The sequence below is a fragment of the Aulonocara stuartgranti genome (assembly GCF_965226115.1).
Source record: "Aulonocara stuartgranti genome assembly, chromosome: 20".
Classification (NCBI taxonomy): domain Eukaryota; kingdom Metazoa; phylum Chordata; class Actinopteri; order Cichliformes; family Cichlidae; genus Aulonocara; species Aulonocara stuartgranti.
The window spans coordinates 30087012-30102219 of NC_138956.1; the positions used below are offsets into that span (position 1 = coordinate 30087012).

The 15208-nt window shown below is 37.0% G+C and overlaps 2 protein-coding genes across 2 annotated transcripts; both read left to right on the forward strand.

The window, feature by feature from the left end:
• Positions 1-366: 366 nt before the first annotated feature.
• Positions 367-10160, forward strand: LOC309696986 (polymeric immunoglobulin receptor-like). Its single transcript, XM_082518562.1, has 7 exons — positions 367-374; positions 7508-7561; positions 7985-8323; positions 8408-8731; positions 9462-9566; positions 9641-9675; positions 9780-10160. The coding sequence occupies exons 2-7, from the start codon at positions 7522-7524 to the stop codon at positions 9909-9911; spliced, it is 975 nt and encodes a 324-aa protein (XP_082374688.1). The 5' UTR covers positions 367-374; positions 7508-7521; the 3' UTR covers positions 9912-10160.
• Positions 10161-11383: 1223 nt separating this feature from the next.
• On the forward strand, positions 11384-14694 carry LOC309696989 (uncharacterized protein). Its single transcript, XM_082518571.1, has 6 exons — positions 11384-11510; positions 12624-12962; positions 13657-13737; positions 14269-14361; positions 14446-14501; positions 14589-14694. Exons 1-6 carry the CDS (start codon positions 11465-11467, stop codon positions 14691-14693), a joined length of 720 nt encoding a protein of 239 aa, XP_082374697.1. The 5' UTR covers positions 11384-11464; the 3' UTR covers position 14694.
• The last annotated feature ends 514 nt before the right edge of the window (positions 14695-15208 follow it).

Genomic DNA, 15208 nt, shown 5'->3' on the forward strand with positions numbered 1-15208 from the left:
TAAAACTTCCATACTTAGTAAGGAAAAAACAGGTAATTTCAATTTCAATAAATGTAGTGAAGGAATAATAGCGGTGCTATATTAGGCTTAAATGTGGCTCAGCAGTGCACATTCTTGACTCACTACTTCCTCATTTTAAAATGCACTAAACGTACAAATAATTGTTTTCTATATTTATCTATATTGTTTTGGGTTTCAGACATTTTTAAGACATGTACCACAGCTATTTAAATGCAAAGTATATCCTTTATAATATTACTGACTGCATCTCATTTTCACTGTATTTTATTTCATTTTTACAGCTCAGTATCCAGAGAAAAGCAAAGAGCTGCCTGAGGTGTCAACACCTGAAGACACAAGCGATCCAATTTCAGGTAAAACACACCTTACAAAGTAAGTCTCCCACTTCTATGGGAGTTTCCCTGTGTGAGATTCAGGGAGTGTAAGTGTGAATATGTTAAGGCAACATTGAGTCAGTTCAGTTCGACTTTCTATGACTATTTCATACAGTTTCATCTCCTGTGTTTAATAAAACAAAATTAAGAAAAAGCTAAAGTGACTGTGGAAAATTACAGTATGTAATTTTCACTGTTCACAGCGTCAACCACGTTCCCTACAACCACCAAACTGTATGAACGGGAGCTGGCTGAGAAATCAACTACAGGTATTAATCCACCTTCTTGGCTTTAATTACCTTGCAGTCCTACAGCTGATCATTTTATTAAAGATGAAAGACTTTAGACAGTTTTTCAACTCTCAGTAATGCCATAGTGATCGTTTGATATATGGACCTGCAGCGGAGTTTAGGTCCAGACACGGCTAGTGACGTCAGACTGAACAACCGGATATACGCGGAATTCTGAGAACTCTCCTTATCAATCTTGCACCTTCCGCAATGGGTTGCTCGCGTATACGGACAGGACATGGCTGCGACAAACTTCCCAAATCCACCTTCGCTTTTATAGCCGTGGTCTCTCATCTTGCTTACATGAAGTAATTTACTATTACTACTCTGAACTGTGAATTACATCTGAAATAATCAAATACATGAAATAGAATGATTAATAGTACATTTCCCTTTTTTTAGGAAATGACCTGTATGTATCTGTATGAAATCAATAAAAGGATCAAGTGCTGCATTATCTTTAGTTACATTGATAATATTTATTTATGGTGAAACAGTGGTAAAATATCGCTGTTGCTTTCGTATAAATGAAGCGGACATACCTGAGTGGCCGCGATCTAATCTTGTTTACATAAAGTAAACCTGCTCCCGAGCAGGTTTACACTTACGGATCTGTTGCTATGACAGCAAGTCCCGTATGAGCTTCGGAGAACCGAACGATCCAAGATCACGCGAAATCATCAGCAATCAAATCCAGCTAACTTACTTAGCGAGGTACGAAGAACGGACCCCAGGTTATTCTCCTGCTTGTCTTTTTAGTAGACCACATATTGTAGTTATGGCTACAATATGTAATAATACATATGATTTATGTACTACATATTGTCGTATGTAGTACATAAATCAGTTGACACCAAATACTGTACTCAGACCACTTAACCACCTGCAGTATTTAAGTGTTCATGATCTTTTCAACTTTTTAGCGTCCATCAACAGAGTCTTAACAACTTGGATACTTTAATTGGATTGAGAGAGAAAGCATTGTATTGTGCTTAAACAGCACAGCTGCTTTGAAAAGTTCAATAGGTAAACGCTCTACAGCAGGGGTGCCCAATCCCGGTCCTCGAGAGCTACTGTCCTGCAGCTTTTAGATGCATCCTTGTTCCCACACACCCGAATCAAATGAATGGCTTGTTATCAGGCCTTTGCCAAACATGATGGCATGCTGAAGAGGTAATCAAACCATTTGATTCAGCTGTGTTGGAGTAGGGATGCATCTAAAAGTGTTCCGTTATTTGAGGTCATGGATGTTATTTGACTGGAGGCATAACTCACAGACACACGAGACGCGCCATTACTCCAATGAGTGTCCTTTATTATTTTTCATCCCCCCCCCCCCCCCCCCCCCCCCCCCCACAACAACAACCCAGCAGAAACGTTCCTACCACTTAACATTTACCTGATACTACAAAAAGCTGCAGGATAGTAGCTCTTGAGGACAGGGATTGGGCAGCCCTGCTCTACAGTATTTAATGAAAATTATTACCACAAGGGGGCAGTGTTTTCATCAGGTTTTAGTCAGGCAGCCGCAGTGGATTCAGCTCTGTTCTTCTGTACTGTTATTTTCATGAATGACTTTCCAACGATTCTAGTGCTTCTGTGCTCTTCTAGCTACCAAAATAACTGTGAAATTATTTCTGATCAAAAGTTGAGCTAAAAGTAGCTTTAGGGATTGTAGAACAGCTCATGTTGGGCAGATTTTACTTTACTTTTTAAAAAAAAAAAATCATCCAAAACCTACATTAAATGAATAAAATGAAGAGATAAGGTGCTATGTGGAATGGCAGAGCTTGGTCACTGTCTTAAATAGACACTACCGGTATGAAGAAAAGTGTATTTATCATGTTTATTCAACACCAAATCTTGCAGGTATTCGTTAAAATGCAAACCACACCTGATCAACTTCCTAATTTCTTGCTTTGTCTCTTATAGTTTACACCCTGATTGTCATATTTACTGCGGTTTGTGCTACAATGGTTGTCATTGTGGTGCAGGTGGTTTTACTACTACTGTTTTATAAATGGAAGTCAAAGGTGGAAACTGCTGGTGAGTTACCTGCTCAGGATTTTATTTATTTATTTGTTTATTTTTAGTTTATTTAAATATACCACTGGGGATGGGAACTGATAAGATAAGTTCTCATTGGCTCATTGTCACCTTGATCTCTAATCAGCATACCAAAGACATTACATTCATGCAAATGAATCACATGCTACTAAGTCAAATGTTTGTGAATGTTGGCGGTATTGGCCGTCTTTGTTGTGATTGGTGTTGAATTCATTGCTCAAAAAAAGTAAAGTAAAAAAAGTTATTACACATATTGCACACAACACTTTTCTTAAAAGTAATGGAGTACTTTATATAATTACACCCAGTAGAAAGACATTCATTATACTACTTGTTACATTACTTTCATGTCAACAATACAACCCTACAGGCTACAGCCTGCACACCAACACACACCAGCACAAAGAGACTTTAAAGCATCACTGTGATTCTACTGCAGAAACATAAACAGGTAGAAACGGAGGCAGCAGCATAACTGCTCATCAGTTTGTTACCTGTTAAAGTGACTTCTTGACTAGCTTATTGTTAGCATACTGTCTGTGCAGGTGCTTGCTAAGAGCCGAAGTTGCGTTAACAGTATAATGCAGTTGTTTCTGTCTTTGAGCATTGTCCACTTTACCATTTGTGCAACAAAAATAAACGTAATGTCCATAGTAGGGTTGCCAACTATCCGGCTTAGTCCCTTATGAAATGTCCCGCATATTGACCGGTACCTGCAATGTCCCTTTCTGACCAACAGATGGCACTGTGATACATACCAAATCTGATTTGATCGTGATTATATCAGATAAGCGCTTGTGTCCAGTCAGTGATGGCCCATCATGCACACCAGATGTAAGGTGTTATACGTGATTCGTAAAAATATGGCGAGGTTTGGTCTGCGTAGCATAATAACATGAGTCATTAAAGCCGGTATTTACAGTATTTTAAAATTTTTGTCTTGCTTATTTTTCAAAGGAAATGCCCAGATATGACGCAAATAACAAGAAACTGCATGCAGTCATGACGCAGTCTGACCCAAGACAGTACAAATTTCCTGCGAGTAATTCTTCCTCCCTGTGTTTATTTCAGGAGTTAGAGCTCGATATAAGGGTTGAGTCTAAAGTCTGCACATTTAACCTCATTGCATAATACTCACCACGTTATCATTTACAATTTTTGATGTCATAAAAAGCATTTATATAATAAAACAAGTGAACAGATGTTTTTTCACATTTTTACACCTGTAATTTTCTGTTCAATAAACGAACGTTTTGATCTCATATTGCTGGAATTTGCTCACTTGGGAAAAAATATAAACTGATTAAAAATAAAAACCACATCCTAAAATTGTTGCACTTTAAATGTTTTTATTTTAATGAACACATTCTTCAATCTAAATGAAGCAGCCATCTGATGCTAATAAGAAAAAGAATACAGCAATAAATGCGAAATATGCTGTCACAGCTTCATAAGTTAAATTACACACACAAATAAAAAGCAATTTTATGAGGCAAAATGTGATTATTATTCTTACTACTCATCTGAATCACCTAATTAATCTAGTTACTAATTGATCTAGTTACTTGTCCTCTGAAAAGTGCCAGGACAAAATGTATAGAAGTAGTACAAAATAAGCTACAGCCAGATTTCCAACCACTTGATTGGTCTGTTTTTAATAAATCAGCATGGACTAACAATGCCATATGTGAAAAATAATCAGATAAACTGAATGTCCAATGCATCTCACCTGTTAACCAGTACCACCACAAAGAGATCAACAGCCTCATGTATGAAAACTTTTTGCACCTGAATTTGTTTGTACTTTATGAACAAATAGGCCAGTAGCATATTTACTGAAAACAAGTAAGAAAAATTCTGTATCTGATAAAACTAGACAAATGTTTACAGACGTTTTTTCCTTTAAGACACTTTGCCAACAGAAATTCTGTATTTTAACTAGCATCATTAAAAGAAGATAATCCCTGTTAGCTAAAATCAGAGGTTTCAAACTCCTCTGTCTCTGGTTTAAACAGTTCTCTCTACGAGGCTCCATAAGGGGTCAAAGGAACTAGAGATCCTTAATATGGTCTACCCACCAACCAACTGTTCCAAACATCTGTTTACAAGAGATAGCCAATTAGAGAAAAAATAGCTTAAAAGAGGTTAGCTTTAATGCTACAGAAGCTGATTTCAAAAAGAAGATTAACTACAGGGCTGCACCAAGAACCAGTATAAGATAAAGGAGGATTACCTTGCTGACTGAGGTTAGCGAAACGAGATTAGCATAGCAGATTCAGGTGGGGGATTCAAAACATTATTTGATTTAAAAAATTTATGTCATTGTCATTAAATTCATTTTCAATGTGAGATCTTTATATTTAGAATCTTAACACTTTCTTTAACAGTATATTACTTGAGCTAATTCATACTCTTTGAACCATCAAATATACAATATAATCAAAGTTGTTCTATTTTTTCCTACTAGATACATGTTAAGAAATTTCTGTTTAATTCTATTCTTTTTTTTGATGATCACTTCCACTTTCATTTATATCAATTTAAGAAATCTGTATTACCACAGGCTTTCGGACCTCTCAGGAGAAAGGGACTCTTGAGATGCAGATATCTCTAAATATCACAACCTGTTATGTACGGAAATAGACACAATATATTATCTAATGTGACTCCACAAAGTACTGATTAATTCTGATCATTTTTATTTTTTACAGAAAATCTAATCGGTCTTTCTCAGATCTGTCTCCACCACAATAAGGAAGTAGTCACTTCCTTATTGTGGCACCTGGCATCTATTATTATGTTTAAATTATGCTGCATACCTTCTATGAGTAACAGCCAATCGAATTCAACTGAAATTTGTCAGATGTCCTATAAAATAGAAATTGTATGTTTGGAGGTTAAACTGAGACATGTGTTTATACAAAAAGAGAAATTTCAGGGTGGCACATTTTTCTCAGTTTAGAATCTAAAGTGAAACTTGAAATAAGTTTTTTCTTTTTCTTTGTCATATATAATCCCTGTAAATACAATTCAGAGGGACCGGGGGCTTTAGAGACTCATAAGACTTTATCATTGCATTGACTAAACAAGTCAAATTTATATAGCTCAGTTTAAACCACCAATATACAAATCATTTCAAAATTATTTAATAAACAGACTTCAGTTCGAATTAAGTTCTGGAGGTGGAAGTTTAAAATAGACTTTGGTAAAAGAACGATAATCATAAAAACAAGTGTGCAAAAATTACTGAGGATGCAAGAGTGTGTGGGTGCAGGAAAATATGTTGTAATGAAAACTTTTCAGAAAAGGGAACTAGAAAAAGAATGTATGTGTCACACAGGCAGAAACAGAAAGTGTTTTTTCCTTTACACTTAAAAGAAATGTCCAATCTGTCTCATGTGCTGAATGCTGGGTGGGGACTCATCACCTTAATTTATCTTTCTTTGTGTAACATTTGTTCTTTAGTTGTGCTCAGATGGAAAGTTCTGACTACTCTAATTATTATCACCATAGTCTTCCTGAACATGCTCTTCATCATCATCCACACAATCATCATCATGTTTATTAATATAAATCCTTAATTTATAAAACCTGGAGTGTTTCTGTGGACGTAAGATCTAGGCATAACCAGGTGGTGGAGTGTGTCCACTTTGGTGGCCTCAGGATTTCATGTTTGCTTTTGACAGACAGATTGAGGTGATGTCCGCAGTGATGTGGAAGCTTTACTAATATGTTGTGTTAGAGAGAGACCTGAGCATAAAAGTGAAGCTGTCGATTTATCAGTCAGTCTATCTTCCTACCCTCACCTATGGTCACGAGCTCTGAGTAGTACCCGAAAGAATGAAGTCGTGGATACAAGCAGCAGAAATTAGTTTCCTCTAAGGAAGAGTGGCTGGGCTGTCCCTTGGAGATAGGGCAAGGAGCTGGGTCATTCAAGAGGGACTCAAAATAAAGCCACTGCTCCTCCACATCAAAAGAAGCCAGCTGAGGTGGTTTGGGCACCTGACAAGGATTCTTCCTGGGCGCCTTCACGGTGAGGAAGTCCAGGCATGTTGTACCGGGAGTTGCCCCGGAGCAGACCCAGGAGTTGCCTTGGAGATTATGTCTCCCGGCTGGCTGTCTCAGTGTCCTCCTGGATGAGCTGGAAGAGGATGCTGGGGTGAGGGAAGACTGCGTTTCTCTGCTCAGACTGTTACCCCCGTGACCTGAACCCTGTTAGGCACAAAAATCACACAGAAGTGTAAGAATCAGTCTCAGCACTTAAAAAATGATGCTGCAGTTTTTTTTGACACATCTGCCAGTTTGACCTTTTCAAGAAAAGAATATGTTTAAATATCTAAGGTGTTTGTTTAGTCAGTTTGTAGAGAATCATCCTTGTCAGTTGTATTCAACCGGGAGAAAGATCTGTCAACACCTGAGACGTAAATGCCAAATAGATACCAGTGAGGAAGAGTGAAGTGGTTTAACTGGAGGAAAGGGGTGACAGGCATCATCTAAAAATGTTCAACATTTATCTCAGGTTATTATTTCCAAATGAGGTCACAGTCAAAACAAAAATAAGGAAGACTGAGTGGGAAATTGAGTAAAAGCTCAGTTTTGGAGAAGGCGGCAGGGGGGTGACATAACAGTTTAGTGGAGTAACTTAACTCAGGAAGTTGGTAAAGGTTAAACTGAGAAGTTGCAAGGATTTATTTAAACACCAGACAGAGGCAGTTCTCCAGCCATTTGTTGATTGTCTGACTGTCAAACCAACAGGCTCAAGATTCAGAATGAATATCCACCATGTTCTGTTCTTCTGTGTCTTATCAGGTGAGTATCCGTCACCAGAATGACTCTTAAATACAGCAGCTCACATTTTGTGAAGTTTTCATTATCATTATTACCAGTTTCTGGGCAAAAAAAGTTAAATTCATACTAATTTATCTCTGAACACACAGAGACTATGAATTTGCAAATTTTGAATGCTTTTTTATTGATATTGATATCATTGTTTGTCAATAAAATAGTCCAAAATATTTCTTACTGTCCAGGGTTTAAATCCAAAACCCAGAAATGTCAAATTTGGATGACAAAAGCAAGAAAAACACACCTGCAAATTTCATAAATTAGAGACATTAGAGAAAATAATCAAAATAAAAGAAGGTATTAAATTAGCTAAATACTCACAACTCTTGAGTTGAGTCACAAACAAGAGTTTTATATTGACCAAGGGTGTTGTTCTTTATATCACAGCAGGACTATTTGACAAAAATACTCATCTCATCAACGCACAAACAAACCTTTATACAAAAGTGGAAGGCGAAGACTTCAGAATTGAACTTGACCATGAAGTGCCTGCAGGAAGTAGAAAATATATCTGCAGGAATGACACTGAAAAGGAAGACATCCTCATTGAAACTACTGAAAACAGAGCTGAGAGTGGCAGATACATAATACGATATGACATAAGTGACAAGAGAGTGCATGCAGTCATCAAAGAGCTGACCCAGTCTGACTCTGGACGGTACAAAATTGGTGTGAGCAATTCTTCATCCCTGAATTTATTTCAGGTAGTAGAGCTCAAAGTTAGAGGTGAGTTTCTTCCAAAGTCAAGGATTTTATATTGATTGCTTCAGGTAGTTCTCTATGTCAATCTATATTTTTATATCTCAACAGAACTCTGTGAAGAAGATATCACCAATGGTAAACCCAAAGTCTACAGTGCTACTGTGGGAGGAGAGGTTACAATCAGATGCCTCTTGCCTTTACATTCACGAAACATAAAGTTCCTCTGTAAAGATGAATGTAAAACAACGATCATCAACACAAATAATCTCACAATTATGAATGGCAGACATGAAATTGAGTATTGGAGTAACACGGCCTTTAACGTGACCATCACAAACCTAATCAAGTCGGACTCTGGGCGGTACAAGTGTGGCGTGCGAAAAAAAGATGCAAAAAATACATGCCTGGAATTTGAGATCTCAGTAACAGATGGTGAGTTTCTACTGGAAAATGTACCTGCATGTCTCCGGGTCTGATGAACGACTTTACTGATACATGCAATGGTCCATAGTAGTCCTTCCATTTGCTTTCATTGTGTTTTCAAGATGAAGAATGAACTTTTCCAGTCCAACTTGATGCAGTCTGCAGAAACCCTGTGTCAACTTACATCCCTTAATCAAAGAGTAGCAGGTTATAATCAAGCTTATATCTCATTTTAAAATGGGAGAATATGTGAGGCATCTTTTAGAGCCCTTATCACAAATAAAGTTCAGTATAACCAGAAAATCCTTTCCTTATCTGATTAAGTTTACTTCAATATCAGGAATCACACAAAGACGGTTACCACCTCAATAAGTTGATCCAGGGTTTCAGGCAGTTTGTTAAATTATTTTAATGTGCATAAAACTCTTTTCTCCTCAGTCGTTTAGTCCTCTTCTTTCAGCTGCAGTCCCAGGAGTGTTAAAAGTGAGATCATGCAATGAACAAGTATGAAAACAAGAATTAAAACCAGCAGGAATGAAGTTTGTAAGAGTCAGTGTTTATACAACTACTACTTTGGATCTTATTAAGCAGACTCCAATCCTGCTTCATCGTACAGACCTTGAAGGTGTACTATATGAGAGAAAATTACAAGCTAATTTGCCCGAGGTCATCTGCATCTCTTATGTGCAAATGGTTTAATTTGTTCAATCGTTCCCACTCTCCCCCGCCTCTCAATCAGGTAACATCCTGCTGCTGGCTGTATGCGTGACTGTGGTTGTGGTGCTACTCGCTGTTTTTGTTCTGCTCTTCTACAAACTGAAGATAAAGCGTAAGCGTGTTCAGTGTAAGTTACTTTTATTGTTTATTAAGTTTCTATTAAAAGGAAAGAAAAAAACACGTTTCTGCTATATCTTACAGATGTGAACACGAGAGGTAATGGAAGAAATATGGAGGTATTTCTCTCTGAAATCAGTTATTTCAGCTATCACTCCTTGTCATCCCAATAATTTGTTTGTAGGTCTGTCTGTTTGCTTGATCGATTGTTTGTTTGTTTTAGGTTGCTGTCTATGATGATGTTGCTGAAGTCTACCAAAGTGCCACTGACGGGTCAACATACCAGGAGCTCAGCAGCAGGGAAGAAGCGCTGTACTCTTTATTTGAGCCTCCACCAAATGCAAATCTGCACTGATAATCAATAGGTTATGTTCGGGGGGGTTTCTTTCTGGTAGAATGTGTCTTTTCCTTTTCCTCACATTGTTTATAAATTTAGTTAGAAAAGAAGAAGAAAGGCAAAAGGTGTGGATTTACTTTGGTAAATCTTTTATTCAGTTAAAAGTAAGTGTTACCTGGTTAGTTATGGAGTATTCAGTAAAGATGTAGTAGTTTCTCATGGTATTTTTGCTGCATGTGACAATAAAGCTTAAACAGTACGAACAATTTGGAGAGTTTTACTTTTTTTCATGTCTACATAATGAAATAAAGAGAAAAAACATAAAATCAACATTAGCCTTCACTGGTTTATTGCTAGGCAAGGAATGTCTCAAGTCAATGAGCGTGAAGTTAAATTTCAATGTTTAAATGATATCTGATCCCCTTAAATGCGGCCCTGTGAATTTAATTTATTGGTAATGTCACATGAATCATAATTATTCTTTTGTCTGCTAGATACATGTCAAGAACTTCCGTTTATTTCTATTCTTTTTCATGATGACTTCCACTTTCATTACTATTATTATAAGAAATCTGCATTGCTGTAATTTTTACGGCCCTGAGGAGGAACTCAGGTTACCTCAGGTTATATCTCAATATATATATATATATACAAACACAATATGCTATCCAGCCTCAATCTGACTCCACAGAATACTGATCACTTCTGACAGGAGATGTAGATGATCTATTTTTTCTTACATCTGTCTTCACCACAATAAGGAAGCAACTACTTGTCAGAGAGGCACCTGGTGTCTATTTTTAATCTCTTTGAAATTATGCTGCAGAGTTTTCAGGAGGAGCTTATCAAATGTAACTAACTTTGATGTTCATATATTTACTCTTTGTAGAGTAAATATGTATATTTTAGAGACATTATCACGTAAACAGAGGATATGACTTACAAAATATATCCACTTCGTGTTGTATTAGGCACATGGCAACTTAGAACAAGACAAAAAGAGCATTTACCTTCTGCTGCCTTCATCAAAAATGGGCACTGATGTACATGAAATACATAAACTGTAAATAATTAAACAATGTGGTCAGACATACTGTGACCATTAAATTTCAGACAGTCAACATCCCAACAAAAAATACTCAGGTTGAAAAAGTTATTGTAGGAAGGAAGATGTGGCGTTAAAGTTCACTCCAGGTGAACCTCAGCGGGGGTTCAGTTAAAGTGTTTTTGTTTTTAAGATTTTATTTTCTGCAGCGTTAGCGGGGAGGGTAACCTTTGTGTTTTCAAAACAAAGAAAACAATCTTTAAATCCTATATTTTACTGGTAACCAGTGAAGATAGGCCTTTACTGGGCAAGTATTACTGGTGAATTCTGAACCAGCTGCAGGTCAATAGGACTGACTGATTCCTAACACAATTAAATGGTGGGTGTAGAAGAAAAGTTCAAAGCAAAATGAGGAAGCGAGACACTGAAGTGTGTAGCTTCAGCTTCCCGACTGCTCAGATATTTAGAGACTAGAAGCAGTGAAGTGATCTCCTGCAGTTTATTCTCCTACTGAATTAACTTCAGAATGAACATCCACTGTCTCCTCTTCTACTGGTCCTTCTTCTTCTCAGGTGAGAACTCATTGTCCTTCTCATCATATTGATTCAAGCGGTTTAAAGCAGCTATAGGTTCACTCAGGCGCTTTACTTTATAGTGCATTTCAGTGTTCCAGTATTAATCATATGCATCTGTTTCAATATATTTTTGTAATCTAATTTAGTAAGAACTAAAAGGAGTGTAAAAAAAAAAACCTATCTAAACCTAACTGGCCCAATGCTAAAAGAAAGGAAACCACGCAAATTGTGATTAATACTTATTTCCTTTTGTTTTCTGTCATAGTGCTATTTAATTTATGTTTTTATTTATTGTTACGTTTCGGTGTTGTCAGTTTTTTGTTTTTTTGCGTGACTGTCATGTATTTCCTGCTTTACTTTGAAAGTCTGTGTTATCTTAGTGTGTTCAGTTTACGTTTCCTTGTCTCGTCAGGTCTAATTTGCCCCAGCTGTGTTTCCCTCCTGTGGTCCATTCCCTGATTGCTCCTTCTATGTATTTAAGCCTTGTGTTTCAGTATGTCATGGTCGCGATCTCCCCCCGTGTTGTAAATAAATAGTTTGTTGTAAATAGCTGTAAATGGGTTTTGTCAATACTTTTGTTTTGAGACACTTCCGTTTTGGGAATTTGGTGGAGAGCCTTAGTGGGTTTTTTTGTCGTGTGTTTTTTCCTTATTTTTATTTTCCTGCGTTGCACGCCGGTTGCCTAGGCCGGGGTGTAACATAATAAACATTATTTTGACAATTTTCCAGCCAAAAATTAACATTTGTATATATATTTGGTTTCCTTTGACGAAGTAGTAAAACCTTGTGCAAAGAAAGAAGGGAAACATATTTAATGAGAATGACATAAGGTAAAAAGAAAAAGAGTTTTAAAATTTTAACTTAGCAGTTAACTGACTGGACCTTTTAACCCAGAGTAAAATTTCCACACTGTAAGATTTAACAAATATAGAGTTAATTATATGAAAGAGAGACGAATGCAGACATAAATCTTGATTGTCGGTAATAAACTAGATGAATTAAACAGAATCAGAGATATGCTGAATGTTCTCAGCCTGATGCTGGATTCTGTTCAACAATTAACGTTTAACAGAAAAGAGTAATCACTATCATTATGTATGTTTTCCACAGCGCTGTGTAGCTGTGGGCTCATCAGTGCAAAAACAATCATCCACACAGAAGGAGGCAGTATCACAGTGGAGTGCTCCTTCTCCTTATCTGGAAGAAAAAAGTTTCTCTGTAAGGATAAATGCGAAGAAGGAGACGTTCTCATTGAAACTGAAGGTGACACAGCTCAAAGGGGCCGATATAGCATCCAGTATGAAGAGGGATCCTTTCCAGTATCGTCTACAGTTCTGTATGTGAGCTTCACAGAGCTCACAAAGTCCGACTCTGGACGATACTCGTGTGGTTTGGAACGGCCTCTCTTACCAGACTCATATCAGGAGTTTGAAGTCAGAGTTATAGATGGTGAGTTTCTTCGTCATTTATAAATAAGGACAAATCAAAATCCTCAGTCATAATCCTCACAATGCATTGCATTTTTATGGATCAGCCATAAAGTTTTCACCATTTCGTTTCATCTGTTTTGTGTAATACAAGTGCCGCACCTGCAGATTTACCTGCAAGAACAGTCAAGACATGTTTTACTTTACAATCCGATATTGAGCCAGTATTGATAATATTAAAACTTTACAATTTTAACATGAGGTTAAAAAAAACTAAACAAAAAAAAAACAACCTTTTACTGTTAAAGTCTGATGTGAGCCTTTGTTTCAGACATGAAGGTCACAAATAAGAAAAATGACCTCACATAGACATTGAACAATCCCACTTAATTCTTAAGTCATGCCTTAAACCAAGTAATGGTTTAAGAAATCAATGGTTCTACGTTTTATTATCAAGATTTCTGCAAATGTTAGCTTATTGTGTTCCCGGGTAACATGTATAAAAAAATACTCTGGTCCAAAAATACAGTAATTGGTGGCGACAGTCGATGTTGCCAAAACCCTCGTTTCATTTTTTTTTTATAGATTACAGACAGCTGCTGATCTTTTAAATGTCATATTATTATATTTAAATCAATAAACTTAGTTGTTGGTCATAAAGTATTGCATGCATCATGCAGCTACATTAATTAACTGGTTTATTTTGTTATTCACAGCCTTGAAGACTTTCCCTGAGACACTGAGGCAGCTTGAACAGCAGCAGACTGACGAAACCGCTCAGGCTCTTAGTTTCAAAGGTACGAGTGTGCGCAGATACCTCTCTCATATCTACAGAATATTTTGTTATTTATAACAAAATGTAAAGACTACTTCAAGTTTTTAAAACCTTGTTTTAGGAGTCAGTCAGAAAGCTTAACTAGTGACTCTCTGGAGTGTTTTTATTGTCTGGTCTGAGTGAAATTAAAGTTGATGCCTTGGACTTGGGAGCTGAGAAAGCACAAATAAGCATGTTGAGAACAAACCACAAAAAGAACTCCCTGTATTTTCCTTGTCCTTGAAAATATTTGTCATCTGACTGCTCTTGTATATACAGATTCATGACTATATACACAAAATGCAAATTTTTCACCTTTTAAGCTGTTAAAAGTACATTTTTGAAGGCAGAAGTGGTTGGAAGTAGCATAAATAAACTTTATATACTGTCTATATATTCTACATCAAAAGGTATTTAAGTGGGTAAAGTATTCACTTAAATAATGATTTAATTATTATTCATTTAATTTTTCTGATGTTTTCTTTTACTCCTCTGTCTCTTCTTACCTGCTCAGCTCATGTCCTGCCTTTGGTCACATGTGTCTCTGTGCTGTTTGCTGCTGTTGTGTTGCTCTTCTACAAATGGATCAGAATAAGGGAGACTGACGGTGAGTGTCCCTCTAGCTCAATATTAATAATATTTTAACTAAACAGAAAAAGAAAAGAAAAGCTTTTGTATTTGTGCTCCACAGGTTTGACCACCAGGAGGCAGTCAGACACAAAGAACAACACAAGCAGAAACCTGGAGGTGAATCATCTCTGTTTATGTCTAAATTCAGAGGCTGGATCACCGAGTATATGAATGTAGAACTAATACTTTACACTGTGTTGTCAGTTTTCCACATGCAGGAAGTGCTCTCCAGTCTCTAGATGTGCAGACTTCACCCCCCCAGTGGATGAAACCTGCAGCAGTCATAATAAAATCTACTGTAACCTCTGAACCTTTGTTTCACCTTCTCACCATCAGAACTAATGCAACTAAAACGATCTAATCACTCACCAAACAATTTATTAGGAACATCTTGCTTTTACCAGGTTGGGGCCACTTGTCCCATGCTGGAAGCACCTGCCGTGTGGTCATAAGGTGTTGTACATGTTTAGCAACAATACTCATGAAGGCTGTGGCACTTAAACAATGCACAGTTGGCACTAAAGCCCCTTTTCCATTAGTACCTATTCGACTCGCCACAACTCTACTTGTATGTGTGCGCTTGTCGTCAAACGCATCTCTTATGACTCGAGTGACGCTCATAAAGGGAGCAGCTAAAAGAAAAAGAACATTAAGATCAGAAAAACATCTTGAATCCACAAAAGACTGTTTATATGTGATAGTGTTTGTTCAGTTTGCTTATAAATGTTATAATTGTGCCAAAAAGGACCTCCCAAGGTGTATAACCTAATAAACAAACCAGTCTTTATTTAGGTGAAAAACTGAAGTCCATAAAAATCCACAAA